A 20,437-nucleotide genomic window follows, 5' to 3' on the forward strand; every position below is an offset into this window, starting at 1 on the left:
GATGAGCAACATCATTGGTGGATGAGAGAAACCTTGACTTCATCGCTGTGTGGAATCCCAACATGCTCGAGCAGCTGGTCGGCTCGTTAATACACAACGACTGGAAAATGACAGCTCGCCTCAACTTTCAAACTTCTTATTTCTTATGTTCTCATAGGAATCTTTCTGCTATCCCCATATAATGATTGTTAAATGGTATTGGTATTTGCTCTTTTTCTGGTCATGTGTTTTTTCTCCTTAAAGTTGCCACAATAAAGAGTTTTTCCCATCAGGCAATAAAATGAGGCATCATATGAGCTGTCGGAAAACACAGGCCTGCTAAAAAAGCAAGTTTGATTTGTCATTCTGCCCAATGAGGTGTGAGTTAAACTATATTTTTACCAATTTATTAGACACAGAAGGAAACCATTGCAATTTATTTAGACCCCTGACTCATTAACAAGGCCCTAAAAAGACATTAAATGACTGTGAAAATGACTTTACGTGGAAAGGAAACTGCAGTTTAAAGAAAAAAGGTCAGCTGTGGCCAAATTTTCTTGAAGAAAATTAACTGAGATATGCGCTGTGCTGCTCAACAGGCTGTCTGCAGTTTGATAAGTGGAGAGTTTGAATTGAGGAGACAGCCCGGTGCAGATGGATGGGGTAGCACTCGTTTGTGTAGGGAGGAGTTGTGAGGTGGCAGAGATGGAGGAGGTGCAGCTTGGCACTGACAGTTTCTATTATGTCTGAGAAGACACTGGAAACCTGTTCCTCTCTGTTCTCTATTTTGATCTCACTTTCACTCTTCTTTACTTCCTCTCCCTGTCTGACACACTCCTGGATTGGAGTTTTAGCTGCTGCTCTTCAGGGAGAAGTAATATTATGTGTATCACCTAAATGAGAGGGACCGCTCTACCCCCAAAGGAAAAAACTAATAAAAAAACAACAAGTTTTGTACCAGTTTTTTGCCACTAAGGCACCAGACTTCCAGACTATTTTCCCTCTTCTTGCAAAAACATGTAACCATGGATTCCTGGTGACAGATAACCCAAATTCTGCAGCCTTAAACCTGACAACAAATTCCCCCAAATAGTGACAAAATATGGACATTTTTGTTTAAACAAATATATAACTAGCTAAAACTAAAGTACAGCATTTTCTGGGCACCATTGGAACAATTGTGACTGGTGCACAGCAAGGCGCAGACATCTGGCGTGCAAGAAAACACACCAGTGTGTGGTACTATGAATCAAACATAACATTTGCAAGCCATGTTGCAAGGAAGCCTATGTGTAAACAATAGAAATGAAAAGAAAAACAGCTTGTCATACAGGAAGTTGTACAGGATCCTCGTCAGAACGGCTTTCTGGTGGCATACAGTTTCCAATGGATATGTTAGTTTTGTGTCGTAAAAGCATATTCTATGTGTAACATGTCAACAAGGCAGCAATGGCTCTTCTCACTTCTTGAAAACATTTTAATAATTTATTAGATTCTATTCTGACTCAAACATCTTGTCATAACAAAATGTGACCAGTTAGCCAGAAAACTGAATTTTCACTTAACCAATGAGAATATTTCTTCCTCCATGAAAGCAGTTCTGTCTCTAAAAATTGTTTGTTTTACTAAAACTTCCATCTGCCAGTCTGTCTCTGTCTTTTTTTCCCCTCTCCTGCTCTGTCTCTCACTGCCTCACTTTGGGAACCTCTCCAGAAGGGAAGCCTTTGCAGCCGATGTCGATCCACAGGAGGTAAACATGTTTTTCAGATCTCCCTCTACGTCTCTCTCTGTTTCTTCCTGTCTGCTCCTTCTTTCTCTTTCGCTCTCTGACTCACACTCACATCATTTTTCACATCAGTGCACAGATAGAAAAATTCAATTTAGCACTTTGTTTTCTGTGCCTAGCTACCTGTTGCCAGGAAACTTCTCAAGAGCTGAAAAAATAAGAGCTTTGAAAAGTTGAATGCGTGGGATGCCTTTGTTTGAAAAGAGTGTACCGGATAATAGATAACCACAGAATGTAATTGATAACCACAGAATGTTCCAGAGTTATGGGGCAACATCTGCACAACGCCTGCACCGGTCCAAAGAAAAACTTCAGCAGCAGTTACTCTCCGGTTTCCCTCCTACCAAATTTCAGCGAGCACAATATGGTTTCTAACTCCCTGGCCCACTGTGCTGGATAATATCCAATATTATCTAAGTTAAACAAGTCAGCCTAAAACCTCTCCCCCAAAACCACCCGGACCATATAAACCCAGTACCCCTCTCCAGCTCTCACAACGCCCAAACTCCACACGCCTTGGCTGTGTCCCAGCCTCGCATAAGTCTTACAATTCACATTTCGTTAGCAATGGTCTATACAAATCATTACTTTCTCAGAACAGACATAACACAGAGCAGTCAATGACACAGTGGTGGTGTGCTGTACAGAGTCATGGCAGCCGAAGGGGATCAAACAATATACAATACAGTTATTTGTCATGTTGGGTTTATAAAGGGAATCAAACAGCTCCTTGTGCTCCTTAATTGGGGCTGGGTGGAGTGAAACATTGGTGCCCAGAGTGAAACAGCGGGGTGGCGTGTGCCCAAGCCCTCATAACGTACAGTAAATATAAACACATGCTCTACCCAGGCCCATGTGGCATGCTGAAAGAGTTCCCTTGTCCTCTGACTGATGACTGAAACTTCTTCCTTTCTGCCGCCCTGAAAACACGTGGATTTTGGTAGTTGCATGCAAGCTGCTGCGGTGAGGAACAGCCGAGCTCTGGGCTGATAAATGGCAGCAGTTAAAGAGGAGATACTGACATCCACTCTTCAACAGTGCTACTTACAGCTACAGTGGCGCCTGTCACTGCACAACGTCATCTGGACGCAGGGCAGCGCTTTCATCAAGAAATCAATCTCTGGAGTTTTTCAAACAGGCCTGTGATTTTTATGAATCATACACTGTAATTTCTGAAAACATTATCCCCGCTGTTTATGTGGCTGTAATTGATTTGTTTATGAAAACAGCCATTGTTCTCAGAAGTGTCAGAGGCAGCCAAACCACTGAACAGCTTCAAGTGGAAATCATTGTTCTATGAATGCAATGAAACCGAAGCCTGTTGACCAACACTCCTTCTAAACAAAACCACTGCTCAAAGCTAGCAGAGCTAACTGAGCTACCACAGTGTTCATGTTAAAAACAGCCCCATTCCCTCCGCTGTTACATTACTGTCATCTTGCTCACGGCACTCATGAGCTTAAAGGAGGATGGTTATCTGTAATTTTATGCAGGTAATTCCATACACCATCTGGCAGCCTTGCAGCTTGATAATCCTCTCACAGTTCACTTTTCAGGTCCTCTCACTTGTTCAGCTGCTCTGGCCAAGAACAATTAGACAAAATTGTTGGTATGTTCCAGTCAGACATGGAAAGCTCGTCCAGGTTTGAAGCTCCAACTCATCGGCTCACAGAAAGATGGACAGGTGAGGAAGATGTGTCAACAAAAACACAGCTACCCCGCAGCTGAATAGTTTGATGGATCCGGGAAATGCTTATTCACAATGATACTGAGTGCAGCAGACCAGGCAGCTGTCAGGCCAGATGTGAAAGTGCTCTTTTCACTAGAGGGTTACTCCTCTGCAAGGATTTCCTTCAGGATCTCTCACTTAAATTAAGATATCATCAGTCATGGTGGGGAAACACTGAGCAGAAAACCACACTTTATTAAAAAGACTGAAAGAAAGTAAAAAGATAAACGATGTGAAAGTGAGCAATAAGAAAGTAGAAAAAGGTAGTACACAAAAGTACACAAAACTTATACATACACTATACAATGGCCACGTTATAAAGTATTGGCCAGAACTGGATTCTGATTGGCTGGAGGATACAAGTTCTCAGTTTTTGAATAGTAAAGAAATCTATATCAAAAGACAGTGCCAATGCAATCCAATTTATTTAACTCCTTCAAATCCTGTGTCTTCTGTGATGGACATCGTGTGTTTATTAGTTTCAACCAATGAAAAACGCATCATTTTTCTTACTTCTGCCTAGCAACTGAGTAGACTCTAACTAATCAATCATTATCAAATTTTGACTTATGAGTAGCCAGGTGACTGTGTCAGGCAAAACACCAGTATGGAAGACAGACAAAACAGGAAGAGAAGTAAGAAACTTTTTAATCTTTTAAATGTAATTTCATACATTTTAAACATCAATGTATAAATATGAATAAAGAATACATAATGATATTTGATTGCTGACAAGTGGCTATGGCATAAGAGGGGTAATACACTCTGACATGTGCCATTTTGAAAAGTAATACACAATGGAAAGGCTGATAACTTGTTTGTGATACAAAATGCTTTAGTTTAGCTCCATTAGTCAGCTCCATTTGTTGAATGATGACTGTGAGATGCAGTTGAAAGCTAGTAAGTGGACCTTTAAGCTAAGAGTAATCAGCATAATAATAATAAAAATAATCATTGACTGCAATCCAAAATAAATGACCTAAAAATGAGCTCCACCCCAAGCAACTACAAATTAACTGTAAAATTTAAAATTACATTTCTTAATGATATAATATTTAATAGTGTAATGGTCCCAGGGGCCATTTTTCTGCAGGACCTTTATTTTTACAGTGTGGTATTGGTACTTTTACTCAAGGATCTGAATACTTCCTCCACCACTGAATAAACTTTACAAAGTATCATAACATAGTTGCATCGTCACTGTCCAATGAAGACCATGTATATCTACATTTGGTGAAAAATCCATTAGATTAGCTGATAAATGTACTGTCACAAAGCTGAAAACACGGCTTTTCAGTAATAACTATTATTCTACACTAAAACTCTCAGTCACACCCACCGCTCTCCTCATGAACTGCGTATGAGTTTTTAAGTTAAAATTTCATAAATGTACATGTGTTTAAATGTATTGAAGAAAACAAAGATCAGACTTTTTTTTCTTCACAGTTTCCACCCTTTGTTTAATCTTTGTGCCTCACTCTGTCTTTCATTTTTATTTGGATTTTGGCACCTTTAGCCTTAACAGACATTAAATCGGAGAACTCCTCCAGCAGAGCCCAGAACACAAAATCACACAAAAGAGGGGTGAATAAAGGACAGCAGGGCCTAATTTCCCAAATGGAGTGACTGTGGCTTATCAGAGACAGCATCTTCTGGGCAGGCCGGGGCAAATGAAACCAAGGTAAGATTCAGTCAGGTTTAGATTACAGGCTGATGTCTGCAGCGCCGATGCCGTACAGTAATCTCTTATGACTGATTGGCTGTAACCAGGAGTGACAACTGAACTGATGCTATCTCGGTTATTTCTATTGAGGCGACATTGAGGCAGGAGACAGGAGGGGCAGGAGGGCGTGATAGAGCAAAGCTGACATGCAGTTACTGTTTTCAGATGTTGTGCTCTGACTAAGGAACAGGTGACAGAGTGTGTCTCAATGGGGGAAACAAGGGATTTCCTACTGCATGAGTCATGTGTAGCAACAACAACACACTCAAAAATAAGGAATATGAAACAGCACATATGAGCCCTCACTGTCTCTTTCTCTCAAACACGCACACACACATACACCATGTGTTGTTTCCCCCAGAATCTCATTTGTCAGCAGAGTGGAAACATCATTTAGACCAACGGACACTAAAACAGAAACCAAAACAAATTAAATTTTTAGTTTGTTGGCTGCCTCTTAAGGCGGGGAGACCCATCGTGCCTATAATGACAAGGGAAACTCCGACACACATACACATGCTGGTAAGTACGGGATACATGCAACACACACTTGTCAATGCCCACATGTTCTGTTACCGAAGCTTTGTGAACGGAATTTTGTGAGTGCTTTATTGGAAAATTTGCAGGAAAATTGTCCATCGGTAAAATTAAATGCTTAAGCTCTTTATGGCAACACAATCCACCACTTTGGATTTATGAGTTTGATCGTTAAACTGTTTCTCAGAGCTCTGCTTTGGCATGAGTAAAATAACATATTCAATTTCAAAAATCTATCAGTTCCACTTGAAAGGATGTGAAAGCAGAGATGAGTTGCATCTGTTTTTAAATATGCAAATTAGTTGTTTTGCATCTTGCCATATTTCTTAGCTTCATTACACTGTATCTTATTATACCACTGATGCCATTTCACCCCAGAGATTAATGATGTCTCTACTTGTCTACTGTATCTATTTGCCTATCTATTTATACAGAGAGCAGCTGTAAAGAAGACTCAGTGTGATCCGTAGGGAGTCCACAGCTCGCAGAGTTAATGAACTAAGAGCTGGTGGCACAGAGGCAGCTTGGACAGAGAGGTGGAAGGATGGAGGGAAGCAGAGGGAGGGCAGTGTTGTGGAAGCCTGGCTTAAGGGTGTTTCCATGGTAGGATTGCCCAGGAATCTGATGCTGGTGCCAGACGCGGGGAAACCCTCATCAAAAACAAGGGTTGCACACCCATCATCACCAGTCCAGAGCCTGCAAATGGCCCTAAAGACAGTCAGATTAAGAGCTCAAATAGAACCAGAGCAGCTACTGACCCAAACAAGAGTGTTAAGTTGTATATCCGGTCATTTCTTTCTCTTTGTTGCTATAAAACAAATTGTCCAATTCCTTGTCTTTTAGACTGGCGTTTTAGTTCAATTTGTGATGGAGACAGAAGTGAACTCATTGGTTGGGTTAAACTTTGTGGGGCAGAGCTAAAGAACTAGAGTTATTGTGAATAAGTCAGGCCGGGTTGGACTTGGAGTCTTGTGAAAAAGGCAACTGGTATTAGAGGATAAAATAATTAAGCATGAAAGTTTATTCTTGACCTTGAAAAAAGCAGTTTGACAAAAAGGAATCTAAACTTAAAGTCCACTTATTAGTTTTTCTGTCACTTTCATGGCATCTCATTGTCTTCCTCAGCATATGGAGTTTCAATTATTATTATTATTATATGATCGAAATTATTATTACAAGATTCATTTTTCAGAACTTTTGAAATGAAGGCTTGTCAAATGAAGAGAGGAAATGACATTTATCTTTGTTGAGATTAATTCTATGGATACACTTCCTTTACTATGATTTACTGGAGATTACTAATGGAAGGACGTTCAATTCTATATTTTGAATATTTTAAAATGTTTAAATTCCTTTTTACTGATTTGAGGATACTCATGTATCATGTAACTGAGTAGTAAAGTGATGCACCCCCACAAAACAATGTATCAACTTTATACTTTGCTTTGACCTGAAGTTATTTTTAATGCTCGGTAAAGCAACCAAATAACAGCTAGCTTTACATTAATATAAAAATAGTGATCAAACTGAAAAAGCTACAAAAGTATTCTTAATTCCCCAGATTAGTTAGCCTAGCATAACGTCAAAGTTCAAACTTCCCTGATAAGCTAATGAGCTAGCTTCCAAGTTTTAACAAACACAGAAATCATTTCCAAGTTTTTATTTTTATCCAGAGCTCCATCTTTGCTTGCTGGCTAACTCATTCTCCAAAAAGGTGTGTTTCTTTGTCTGTTTATTGAGGTTTAGTCCAACCAGTGACATTATTGTTGTCTCCAGAGCGACACTGATCTGCCCTCCTCTCTCAGGAAGAGATCAGGGTTAATCAAAGAGATTGGGAAGAGGGGAACAATGGAACTACTCCATTGTACAGTGCTGGGGGGGGGGGGGCAGCCTTGAATTCGTCCTTTCACAGGTGGAACAATGAAAAGGTTTCCCTTTTTTTGAATGAGTCATAGGATCACACGTGTTTACATTGCTCAGCCTTGGCCCAAACTGTACCTCACGTTGCTTTGCTAAAGCTAATCAAGGAAATTGCTGTTTGTAAACCTCCTCGTATCAACATCTGGGAGCAGTCCCCTCTCCCTCCAAACCAAAACGGCTTAAAGTAAGAAAAAGAGAAACAAATACTGAGGCATGGCACACACACACAAAAGTGCATGCATCCACACCATGTGCACAGCCACCCACACACACATGCACACACACACACAACACATGCTGCATTTGTGATCCATTCCTCTGCTGAACAGGCAATGGAAACTTCTGCAAATGTAAATCTGCTGGGTTAAAAATACAGCGCATTAATGTGCACCACATGTGGCACTCTGGCAGAATGGAGAATATTTTGACGGCGGGGGGAGATGAGGGAGGGAGGAGGGAGGCAGTCCTGGGGTTTCTCCAACAACGGAGAGGGAGACACACACACACTCACACATACTCATATATACACACAGCTGTACTGAGACGACACCGCGCAAAGTCCAGAAATCCTCCTTTTTTACCTTGAGCCTTTTCCACGAACATCACCTTGGAGTCGTGCTGGAAGTTGTGTCCGTCGATGAGCATCCTCTCCCCTCCGGGGACAGGACACGTCTCCAAGCTCTGCTTATCCACCAGTGGCAGCTCCTGGGCCGATCTCTGGGCTGTGGGAGGGAGAAGAGAAACCGGCCTCATCGTTCAGCTAATACACACCCACTCCCCATGCAGACCTGAGCATCCAGACTGAGGCTGAATCACTACCTAGACAGCTTTCACAGAGCTGCCGGTAGAGCTGTAAACCTCTTCCTCTTCATGTTAGGATTAAGCTGCCTCTTTGCCAGTAAGTAGGGAGAGGCTACATGTTGTGTTTATTTGTGTTTTCCTCAAATTATGGTGGATGTTTTGTCTCAAATATTTGGTTCAGGAGTATCTTTCCTCTCCTTGTCTTTTTTACTCGTCTCTCTTACCTTTTGGCTTTTCATTCCTCACTTGCTTTCGGTTTTTCTGAAATGATATACTACTTGCCATGAAATATTTGCAAACCTTTTCTGTCTAAATGTAATGCTGATGTCTTGGACAGCTCTCTCCTGTGAAAGATATCTGTAATTTCATCGTGATTGACCGGTATACATAAATAGAGGTTCAATAAAACCTGAAAAGTTTTCTCACAAGAGGATCATCTTTTTGTAATTCAATGCTCCTGCTGTCTGATTTTGATAAAACTCTAATTCTCTGTTTTTGGAAACCGTCAATCTTTCCCACATCTCTCTGTTTCTTTCCCTCTGTCTGTCTGTCATTCTGCCTCACTCACACACAAAGTGAATTTTGGTCAAAAACAATTGCTTTGTGGCAGTCGTTCAGAAACTAACAATGCTCTATTTCAAGGGGCTGAGATCATGGTTTAACTACTGTCTTTCATTTACCTCATAAGACTTAATCTCTATGGCAGCTCTCACTGCCAGAACCACATGAAGTGGTTGATCTGCCTGAGTTTATCCTGGTCCAGTGAAAGGTCAACTTCCGTGCAATGCAGAGAGACACTGGAGTTTATCAAGCAAGGCCTACATAGCCTTTACACACTGTCAAATTAAAATTTTGCTCACAAACACATGCACCAGATCTGCAATGGCTCTTGTTACAGTACAGGGCTGCATCGAATTACTATCTTTATCGGTTAATCTAATGCTTATCTTTAAATTAAGTGATTATTCGTTTATGCTAACATTTAATTATTAGCACTAAAAACAAAGTACAGCTAAGGCTGATGGGAACGTCATGAGTTTTGCAGATATTTGGTCATAAACGCAAGTTTCTGACTTGATGATGGCACTAGATGAAAAGGTAGGAGATCACCAAAGTGATTATATTTCATCCTGTGGGAAACATAAATGCCTGAACCAAATTCCATGGAAATCCATCCAATAGCATGGCTAAAATAGATTAGATTAAAAAATTAATGTAGATTGTGTAGCAGAACATGTTTTTTGTATCCCATTGATCATCCTGCAATGCCTAAAATATATCTTCTGACTCCTTAAAGGGGTCCTGACCACCATGTTGGTAGTCAATAAGTCAACTAAACTAACCATGTAAACACTATTTAGGAGGCATTAGGGGAGGGAGGATTTCAGGCTTGATATTTTCAAGGAAAAACAAATATGAGAATATGTACTCACAGCACTCAATGGGGTTGGATGAAGCCTGCAAGGACACCGTTCTCCCTGTGGCCTGGTTGATGTGAACTCGGAAAACCATCCGCACACGTGTGTTCTTGCGTCCGATATCAGTCTCCCCCTTTCTCAGCTCAATGTCTGAATTACGCAGCTTCAAGATCCCTGCGCAGTCGATCCTGTGTTTGTGGAGACACAAGATGAAGAGTTTGAGTCTGCCAAAGTCTGTCAGTCCACAAGGCAAATCATCACAGTTAATCAGGCTGTGATTTATACAGCATTACAGCCAAATCAAAAGTGATTTTAACTCTGGACTCCATCAACACAGTCCTGAAGGAGGCTGCAGTCATGTCAACAGACGATTAACACCACCACCTCCAACAGAGCATTTACACCTCAATGCATCCACTCTTGGGTAAAATTCAAACTCTATAGAAACAAATGATTGGGAACATTCATCACACCAAGAATTGGCTGTAATGAGTTCTTTTTACAGTGTCAAAGTCTTCATCAAACACAAGCCCCCCTCCTCTTCTTTCCCACTCCTCTCTGTCTGCACTGCACTCATCTAACTTTTTCATACTTTAATACCTCGAGCCACTCCAAACGGTTTCTGGCATTTCCATTGCTGTGCTACTTGATGCCGCATTCCTCAAAGCCTAGTTAATGTCAACTTTTACACACATTTGAACACTCCCTAACATTCTTCTCGCCAGACACCAGGGTCTGCTTCACTGGCAAAGTAATCAGGTGTTGATGCTAAGGACCCCAGCTGTTCAGCTCTCCGCCTACGCAGACAAGCTGAGTGCAAAACCACATACTGAGGCGTCCGTTCAGTGCCTGAGAAAAAGTTTTAGAAAGAAAGCACAATACCAAGAAGAGGGGCAGTATTTCTTTTGATTTAATTTATTAAGAGTTAATTGGAGTCATACCAAGTTGACCAACGCCATTTGTGGCATTCATATTAGCTAAAAAAAAATCTAAACTGATATTGATTAATGATTTAAGTCCCCCTAAATCATCATGAATAACTATTTCATAAATATAATAATGCCTGTATTCTATACCACATAATAAAACATCTATATGTCACACTGGAGTACATGTCAAAACAAATAAATCTCCCACAAATCCCTCGCCTGCGCTGTAAGTACTCTGAGGCGTGTCCTCATACCATATCCTGAGGTGAAGTCGTTGTATAAGGGGAGCTTATGTGTTACATCCATTAAAACGCAGAGAAAGTGCTGATGCTAGCAGGCTGCTACTGCCTGCAGCTCAGACAGAAACCCCTGGTCCCTGTTAGCAGCCCAGAGCTTCCTCAGTAATCTGATCTCTGAGGCTTGGGAAATGGAAAAGCCACCCGTCTGTGTACAGAGGGCAACACTTTCACAACCCAAACACAAAAGGCAGACACACTCATGGACACACACAGAATACTGTTACATCTACCCTACATATCAAGAATTATTAGCCTTTTAGGACAAGTCCATGTCAATTCTTGAATGGCTTGGATTTCCCCCAAGTTTAATTTTCACCTGATTTGGCCCAGTTTTAACCTAGACATGTGAATATATTTTAACCTGCACACTTCACTGGATGGGTACAGCCCCTGACACTCACATGGCCCGCATGTTGTTCTCTGGCAGCAGTGGGATCTCCAGGACCTTGGTGTTGTTGTGCAGGGCCTCGTGGCTCGGGGTGGACACTGTCTTCCCGGTGATACGGTGTACCTGGTAGAAGGCGTGGGGCCTCAGCAGCCTGTCATCAGCTGTGCCGATGAACAGCTGCAGGGTCAGAGGCTCGCTCTCCATATAGCCATGGAGCTAAGAGGAGAGAAAGAAATAAAAAACACAGTTGTGGTTAAGCACTCGTGTCCTTTCCAAAAAAAAAGCATCCACTTGCATTCTGTTAAAAACTAACGTAGGTCTTTCAGAGGTCAGGCTCTCAGTGCAATGGTTTTCAAACAAAGTACCCATTTAGGATCTTGTAATCCCCCTTTTCATCTTCTTTAATTTACTACCAATGGACTATATACACTTCCTCCATCAGTTCATGTCAGGCCTGCCAAGATGTTGATCCCACAGTAGCTGAATCTCAGGGGCAGTCACTGCCAGACAGCAGTAAAACCACCTACAGTGAGCAGCGTTGTGATTTGTGAGCGTGGCGCTTGCCTTGTGACAACACTAAGCTAGTGTTTCAGAAAAGTCATGGTCTTGTCAGTCCTACCAAGCCATGGCCAATCGGGGTAAAGAAAAACTCTCAGTAGTGACCCTGTTCTGATTTTTATCAGTAAAATGATCCCGCCGTGATGGAGCTGGAGACAGCACAGAAGTGCTTCTCGCTGTAGCTGGTGGGCTCGACCCAGATCTTCTAAAGTACTCCCAGACCTCCATAGGTGTTGCTTGACAGGAGGCCTCCCGCCAGGATGACCTCAACCACCCAAACTGCAAAGTGCAGGCATGAAGCCCAGACCCGCAGGCTGAAATCTGAGAACAGCGGCTACTACTGACACACTGACTGAGAGTTATGTATGTTATCCATACACTGTGACGGGGGAGGAATTAGAGCAGAATACTTGGCATTTTGATGTCAAAACAACTGAAAGAAAAACAATGTGTATAGAAAGAAATTTCAGGGGCCCCAATATTAGAATGTACTAAATAATATTATGCATTAAATGTATAGATTATATAGACAAATTCTTCATATTCAGTGCTGTTTGAGAGGTTAAAGCTGCAATCCATAGCTTTCCTCAGGTGCAAACTAAGGCAAAGAAAGATGATTGCAGCATATTGTGTTGCATTTGTGAAACAGCTTCACATCGTTCTTTCACTGTAATCCAACAGTGAAAATGTCTTAAATCGACCAGACAAAGTGAATAATTGCAACATACATATGGAATAGTATTCTTATCTTTAGCTATAGCATGAATAGAAATAATGGGAATCTGAAATAATGGGACTTTATGAGTCAAAACTGGCATGAAAAATGGACAATATGTGCACATCACCATCCACAGACCCTGTGAAAGTATTATAGAGACAGACGCTGAACCCCACCTAATTGTACGCTGCCGTGGATAAGATTATCAGCTGAAATGATAGGCAGGGAAATGTTGAAATGAAGACCAGAGTTGTCACTTACATAAGAAGAGCACTCGAGGCGAGGAGTGCCCGCAACAAGAGTGAAAGGCTCAGACCGGGGAGGCACAACATGTGATTTGGAGGAAGATCCCTGTCAGGGTTAAGAGCCTGCAAAAGCCCTGTATATTTGTGTAAGGAAATGGGTTGCTGCCTAGCAATCCTGTTTATTTAGGCAGCAGGAAGGAGTGTGATGAAGTGAGGTAGCTTGCTCACATGGTTAGATAGTTACTTTCAAACTGTAATTACTAACAGATTACTGAGTATCTGATTTGAAATGTTATCGGTATAAAATCTAGACGAATAGAAATAAACTTGATAATGTCATCTGAACGATTTCAGCTGTTTTTGGTTGTTTCCAAAACTTCAAAAAGTATGCCTTTGTAGAGACATTTGTGTTTATGTCACCATTATCATCTATCATTTTAAAATTATGTGGCAAGTGGCAATCAAGAAACTTTTTGTTTTGTTTTTTGCTCTGTGATCTGAATCATCTGTTTTATAAAGCAGCTGCAGCAGACAACAGTTATGATTTGTTGATGCAATTAAATCGCTGTGATACCACTTCATGTAAACTCTCTGCTCCTTCACCCTGGCAGTTTGACATTGCCAATGCAGCCACCCCTCCCTACTTCATATTATCACCCACAAGAGGAATGCTTAGACTCCGGCTGTTCAAGGCACCAAAGAGGAGGAGAAAGGCGTGAGGGTGATCGGGGCTCCCTCTCCATTCCTCTCATAGACACTCCCAGCTCTAAAACGATGATCACAAACACAAACACACACATATGGACTCCTGTGTTTCAGTTTTGTTGAGAGAGAGATAGCTCAGTGTGACCGGCAATTCATCCTGTCACGCTTCCTGCTTCACATGATATTTGTTAATTACACTTTGTTTAGAAATCTAAATTCAGTCACAAGGATCAAGGCCTAGAAAAGGCACATGACTCCAAAATAATAATCTACAATGCACTTCAAAACAGCTCTTTGGATGTGTTTTTTAAGCAATGAGCAGATCATGAAAGCTGACTTCAGACAGAGAAAAAAGACCTCACAGACTTGAATAGGGGGTATTTCCTCTCCACCAAAGTACAGCATGAAACCCTGAGCATTAACTGCGGTGAGGACTGCACACAGCACTTCAGAGGGGCATACTTCAGTCTGCTGCTGGCGTAAGGGCGGGTGTGGTTGAGACAGGCAGCAGCGATGGCATTGAAAAAGAACAGAAAATAGCTGGCTTAGCTGTGCTGGAGAAAAAGTGTACCACACAGAACAGGACCGTCCAGAATAAACTCTGTAAAGTCTGGGCAGGGTTTGAGTCAGAGGAGTGACGGGACGAGCCACAGAGGTTTCGTCAGCCAGCGTCCACAGCAGAGGCTGCAGCGCTGTGTATACCATGTAATCAGGAAGTCACACAGATGGGGCTGCCTTCTCTCTCCAACATCTCCATCAGAGCCTGCCAGAAACGTGTGTGGTTTAGTTGCTGCCGCCTCCGCAGGACGCAGCGCGCAATGATGTCAGTCGCACACACGGGAACTTTCCTAAACAAAGGGAAGTCTGTGTGGTTGGGGTGGTAGCTGGTGGAAAAGAGGGGGGCGTTTGGGTTTAGGTTTAAAGAGAACACACACTCTCTATTTCAGCTGGGGTGAACCCAGAACCTTGTCATTAAATCATTAGCACCTTCTCATGGACAAATACACACATCTTGCACAGATGTGTGGCTGAAGTTGTGAAGCGCTGTATGGTAAAACATATTTTGGTTTCCAAATGTCTTATTCCAGTGATGCATACAAATATAATATTTCTGTTCCCTTATTCAAATGCTGAATGCTAAATATATCACAACACTGTTAAATTTAACCTTAGAGCATTTTGAATAATGGCTTGTTAGAGACACAATGATCATTTTGTGGGATGAAACTCTAGCAATGTCCCAATTCTATTTTACATACTAATAATACACAGTCTGTACTATATACTTATTGTCATAGTATACTGTTTTTGGAGTTAGTTTAGAAGAGATCAGTGTATTAACCATTTTGTTGTAACAGGAAATACTCATTTCATTGTTTTCCAAGATCTTCCTGGCGCTGTCTCACCCTGGCCGGGCCAACATTATCAGCCAGCTTTAGCTAATCACAGATACTGTGTATTGTATTAGTATCATTGAGGTAATTTGAAAACATTACATGTTTGTGCACCAGAGAGCACTGAGAAGTTTTACTGCACGCATTACATTTTTGGGCCCATTGGGGGAAGAGAAATAAGCCAAACACACACATTGACATCATCTTATAATGTTGATATACAGTAGTGTACAGGAAATAGCTTATTTACACAATGGGCAAATACAGAACAACATAAGCATAATTTGATGTTGTGTTTGTGTCCACTGGATGAAGTCCAATATTCTCTCTCTTTAGCTCTGTTTTTGGTCTCTACCAACTCCTGAGGGAAATACCTGGCTCTTTAGCTGCTAAATACTCCACTATGTTAACTAACTTTGTCTCTCTTGCACTGGTCAAGTAGAGTACTAGTACACTCTAGAGACTATGCTTAATTTTTTCACTTTTCTAGTGTGAACACACTACTTACTCAAAATCTGCTAAGAGTTAGTTTTTATGGAATTGGGACGCAGTTTGTTTCTCCTTAAAATGGCTGCTTAGCAATGTTAGCATTCCACATTCAAATTAAAGGGCATGATTAGCTAACTGCTCCTCTGTGGCAATAAGGACAACGCCAAAAAGACATTTTTATCAAAAGTGAAAGGCAAACACAGAAAACTCTGCCCCATGTGTGACGAATGTCTGGTAAACTTGTAGACTTATTGTAATGTAATAATAAAATGTCAAAAGGTATTAATTAAATCGACAGTCCGCCTCACCACTCACTTTGCCCGACTCCTTGCTGCAGACCCTTTATTTATTCACAGACTGAGGTCAGTGGCATGGAGTAATGATTGGGGGACCAGATGGGTTAACCAAAACATATCTGCAGTTGTCCACATTTTCTTTTCTTTAGACTCGACCACCAGAGCTACTGTGGTTAAAGCTCATGACTAAGCTCTTACTGGCCATGCTACATCACTTTGTAACTGTCTGCACTACACTCGACAACGCAATGGAAAAGTCTGAGTCACCCTTGTCTGGACAGGAACTGACTGAGTGGACTGGTCTGTCTAATAGCATACCTATGGTATTCCATTCAGAAATGTGACATCTTTGAATAATATAACAGCCAGGTCATGAAACACATGTCACCCCAATCTATTTTAACACTGAAAAACTCCTGCTCCTGATGAGGTAAGGAGCAGGAGTGAAAATGAGTCTAATGGCTGCACCGTATGTTGGTCTAATCATCAGAGGAAACCAAACAGGTTTGAGCCCCTGAGGGGGTCGCGAGATAAATCTGAGGGGCTGCAAGATGATGAATGTGAAAATAATGTTGTTTTTTTCTTTTTCTTGTGAAATACTGCATTATTTTACCTCTAAAAATATTCATATGAGACAATCTAAAGAAGGGAAAATCAGTCTTTGGTTTAAGTGCTCACAGCTTGGAGAAATATGCAACCTGTGGTCAGATAGATACAGCTTTGTTCGAATACGTCACAAGCCAAAAAACGTAAGAAGCACTGGTTTAGCAGACCTTAACGACTGGGTGTCCTCCTGCCAGGGCCTTTACCGCTCCCCTGCTGCCCTCCGTTTCATAATGGGCTCGGTGGTGGGACTTGGGCTGCACCTCGATCTGCAGGCTGTACGGCCCTGAGCTGGACGGCAGCTGCCAGTCGAGAGCTGGCAGGGACGGGCTGTCGGGGCAAAAACATGTCCAACATGTCAACTTAACAAGAAGGGAGGAGGGCTTATTTTAGATGCACTTATCAAGGTAGAATGTGCAGAATGTGAACACTGTGCTATACCAGGCCTTGTGAAAAGCCTGTTATGAAATTACAAATATATTTAAACTTACTTCCTGCCATTAAATATTCACAGTAAGTCCATGCAAGTTATCCATAAATGCAAAAAAAATGTGCATGTATGTATAACTTCTCACATAATAGCTCAGTTGCCAAAAATACTGAAACAATCTTGAATTTATTTGCAGATTTGCAGATGCTTTAATAAATCTTGAGCACACATGCTAGTTATTAGCCCCTTAAGTTATTTTTCAGGTTTCAACAGATATTTTTCAGTACTCAAATCTTCAGCTGTCATTCCTTGCTTACCTGACATATTGCTTTGGCTTGGACCAGGAGTACGGGTGTTGTGGCACATCTAGAAACCCACCACAGTAGCCCTCCTTCTTTAATGGCAGGCGGTTTGAGGGGTGCTCGTCCAGACAGAGCTCCCCTGGACTCAGCTCCTCGCCTCCAGGCTCCACCTTCAGGCTGACTGTGGGGTTGTGCTCCTGGCTGGTTTTCCGGGCCTTCATGGGGATTCCCTCCCCAAGGTCAGCCACTCCATCTGTGGTCAATGCGTTGATGGCTGCTAGGATGGCCGAGTTGGTGTACTGGTTGGTGTTTGGCAGCCATGTCTCCTCAGTGATGCTGAGGCGAGGGGAGGTCTGGGGGGATGGTCCAGGGGAGTGGTTGGGCGAGTATGGGTAGTGCTTGTGCAATGCCCCACTGCCGTTGAAGCTGTACTTCCTCTTCGCACCACAAGGGGAATTAGGTCTGGAGCCACGCTGACCTATCCAGGTGTCATCTGTCACGCTTGTGCGAGGGGAGGTGGAGGGGGAGTGGCGAGGGGAGCCACCAGAGGTGCATCCATCACCTGGCAGGGCGAGGGTGGAGCCCTTGGGAGACACAGAGGGTGACTGCCAGGGGGAGTTCTGCGGCGAGTTGTCGTAGTTGTAGGAGAAGCCTGATTCATAGGAGGAGGCGTCAGAGTGGCAGCTACGAGATGAAATGCTGCTGGCTGGACTCAGGCAGCTGGGGTCGCGGTAACCATCTGCACTGGGGAGGGTCAGCGTCACTATGGAGTTGACTCGCTTGGCAACAGGAAGGTTGCTTTCCTCCACCTCATCCTCAGGAAACTGACCATAGGCTGTGATCTCAATACGAGGACTCTCCAGGGTCGGGGCTCCATTTGGGCGGATGTTTGAGGATGAATAGTAGCTGGCCGCACTCATGTCATCCTGGGTGTCATAACTGTGAGGCTCGGTGACAGAGACAGATATAGTAGGGCTGGACTGGAGGCTGTGGTACTGGGAGGGAAGACAAGGGTTGCCCAGTGGGAGGGAGAGACTGACATTTGGCGTGTAGCCATATGCATCTGGAAAGCAAACAGACTAAGTTTGTTACCATGATAATCAAACACACATTCACTGGCTCGCTTACTGAGAGGGAGACAGTTGCCAAGTTGAATCTTATGAGAGCTGTTGGAGAGGTGTTGCCTATAATGGCAAAGAACAGTTTGCCTACCAGATTTGGCCCTGGCTATGTCTCAGAAGGCATGCAAGTTAAAACTTAATGCCTCGTCTATATGGGGATCCCCATACACATTAAGGCCAGTGACACAAAACATCTCTGAATGTCTCAAATTATACAAAGCAAAGGTGGGAGACACGAATAAAGGAGCCAAAAATAACTCCAGTCTAAAAATAACCAAAGGCAAGACCAGGTGTTTTTTTTCCCACTTCACATTGCCATATTTATGCCACTTAATGCACATGCTGCAGCCCATAAACTGGAACATTATGAAAACACTCACTGATGCTTTTGTTGGCCAGTTTCCTGTTCCTACAGCCATCAAAAATAAACACAGGCGGGACATGATTTGTTTATTTGCATGCTGTAAAGGTGCACACTGTACCCAGCCAGGGGAAGCTCATGGTCTCAAGCCAACGCTCCCGCTGGGTCATATGTCATATGAAACTCTGCCTGTCTGTGTCGAAGGCTGAGGTCACCAGGGGCAGAGGAGGGGGAACATGGGAACGGGAGTTGTGGTTATATGGTGCATGAGGCTGGGTGAATATGACCACAGTGGAGCGCATTGATACAGATGGAGGCGGCTGCTGCAGACACACAGATGCAGTCAGACAGCCTGCAGTCACCACAGCTCCTGGCTGCTGTAAATTAAAGAGAATGAGGGGCCCCACCATAAACACTATGACATCAGTGCAGCACCATATGACTCCGTTTAATAAAAGAAAATTATGCTTACATTTAATGCTGCTTGTGGTGTGTGACACAGTAGCACTGAAATGTTTTCTATAATTAAGACTACTGTGAATTAGCTGACATCCTGACAGGCAGCTTGAAGAGCTGCACCATCAAATGACTCTGCTGGCATCTCAATATTACCCACAATGCCATGTCAGTCATTAGCACAGGTTCAATTCTGACTATTTTGGGAACACTTGTTAGTCAGGAGAGGCTCACAGGAGCAGAGCCACGCCCACCTTGCCCAAATCAGCAGGGAGGGGCGCACACTGAATAGCTACACCACTGCTTTAATACTGCTACTAACTGTAATGCATTCAGGCGGAATACAGGCATTCAGCGGGAAGGAAACTGCAGCTAAGACCCCAATTCAACATAACATCACAGTTTACTGTATCGCATCTGGGTAAAAAGTGTCAAACAATGATGAAAAGTTGAATAAATGCCACATTAATAGCTTTACTACTGTGTGATAATAATAAGTAAAGCCTACTATAATAAATAATAGTCAAACTTACCCTCTTCGGCAGATTTCATTTTCTTCTTTGCGCAGGGAGTAACGTCTGAGATCAAACTCTGAGTTCAGCTGCAGATGGAAGCGATTCCGTATCCATATAGCGGAGTTTATATATTCCCCAGCTGTTGCTCAGGACCCTCTCTCTCTCGCTGTATCACCGCAACAACAAAAAAAAAAAAAAAAAACCACGTGAATGAGAAATAAAGTCAAAAAAGGCTTAGTTGAAAAACAGCTGCTACTACTTCAAAAAGAAAAAAGTCGCACCGAAAATGGAAAAATCTAAGAGAGACGCGTCAAAATATTAAAACATGTGGCAGACTGATGCAGACGTGTTCTCTTAGAAAAGCTATTTTCGTCGCTGTGTTGAGATATCTGACTCTGTGTCGGGGGATCCTGGCTCTGCTGGGTCGCTGTGACGCACTGCTCCGGCGCACAGAGGACTTCTGCGCTTTTAAACTCGGGGATCACCTCGACGGCGGCGCACCGCCCCTCCACACTCTGACGCACCAACACGTCCGACCACCAGATGGGTCCAGTGGAGATCCTCTCTCACCCTGGTGTTTCCAGAGGCATAGGAGACCAATTAGCGAAGCTGGCAGTGAAGCCTGAAGGTTCCGAGATGAGTAAAACAAGCCTCGGCATGATAGAGCCAAATTCAAACCTTCAGTGATTGGAAAAAAAAACATCCTATACAACGTCTGATAGAGATAATCCAGCA

At 42.7% G+C, this 20,437-nt stretch overlaps 1 protein-coding gene and 1 long non-coding RNA gene across 4 annotated transcripts in view; one reads left to right on the plus strand and one right to left on the minus strand.

Annotated features, from left to right (window-relative positions):
- nfatc1 (nuclear factor of activated T cells 1) overlaps positions 1 to 20,171 on the minus strand; it is a 37,267-nt gene extending 17,096 nt beyond the window's left edge. Inside the window, exons 1-7 of one of the 3 annotated variants that reach the window (XM_044171609.1) lie at positions 19,984 to 20,171; positions 19,721 to 19,868; positions 17,265 to 18,312; positions 16,688 to 16,847; positions 11,523 to 11,725; positions 9,909 to 10,081; positions 8,256 to 8,396 (exon numbers count right to left, since the gene is read on the minus strand). In XM_044171609.1, coding sequence (XP_044027544.1) covers positions 8,256 to 8,396; positions 9,909 to 10,081; positions 11,523 to 11,725; positions 16,688 to 16,847; positions 17,265 to 18,312; positions 19,721 to 19,739 — 1,744 coding nt within the window. In that variant the 5' untranslated portion in view covers positions 19,740 to 19,868; positions 19,984 to 20,171. Of the gene's footprint in view, positions 1 to 8,255; positions 8,397 to 9,908; positions 10,082 to 11,522; positions 11,726 to 16,687; positions 16,848 to 17,264; positions 18,313 to 19,720 lie in introns of all 3 variants that reach the window. The other 2 variants (XM_044171608.1, XM_044171610.1) reach the window with 2 other exon arrangements.
- On the plus strand, positions 5,632 to 7,897 carry LOC122864286. The gene is made up of 2 exons (XR_006375194.1): positions 5,632 to 5,739; positions 6,189 to 7,897. It is a non-coding gene; the product is annotated as an uncharacterized LOC122864286 (long non-coding RNA).
- Positions 20,172 to 20,437: the final 266 nt, after the last annotated feature.

The sequence above is a fragment of the Siniperca chuatsi genome, linkage group LG17 (genome assembly GCF_020085105.1).
Source record: "Siniperca chuatsi isolate FFG_IHB_CAS linkage group LG17, ASM2008510v1, whole genome shotgun sequence".
Lineage (NCBI taxonomy): Eukaryota > Metazoa > Chordata > Actinopteri > Centrarchiformes > Sinipercidae > Siniperca > Siniperca chuatsi.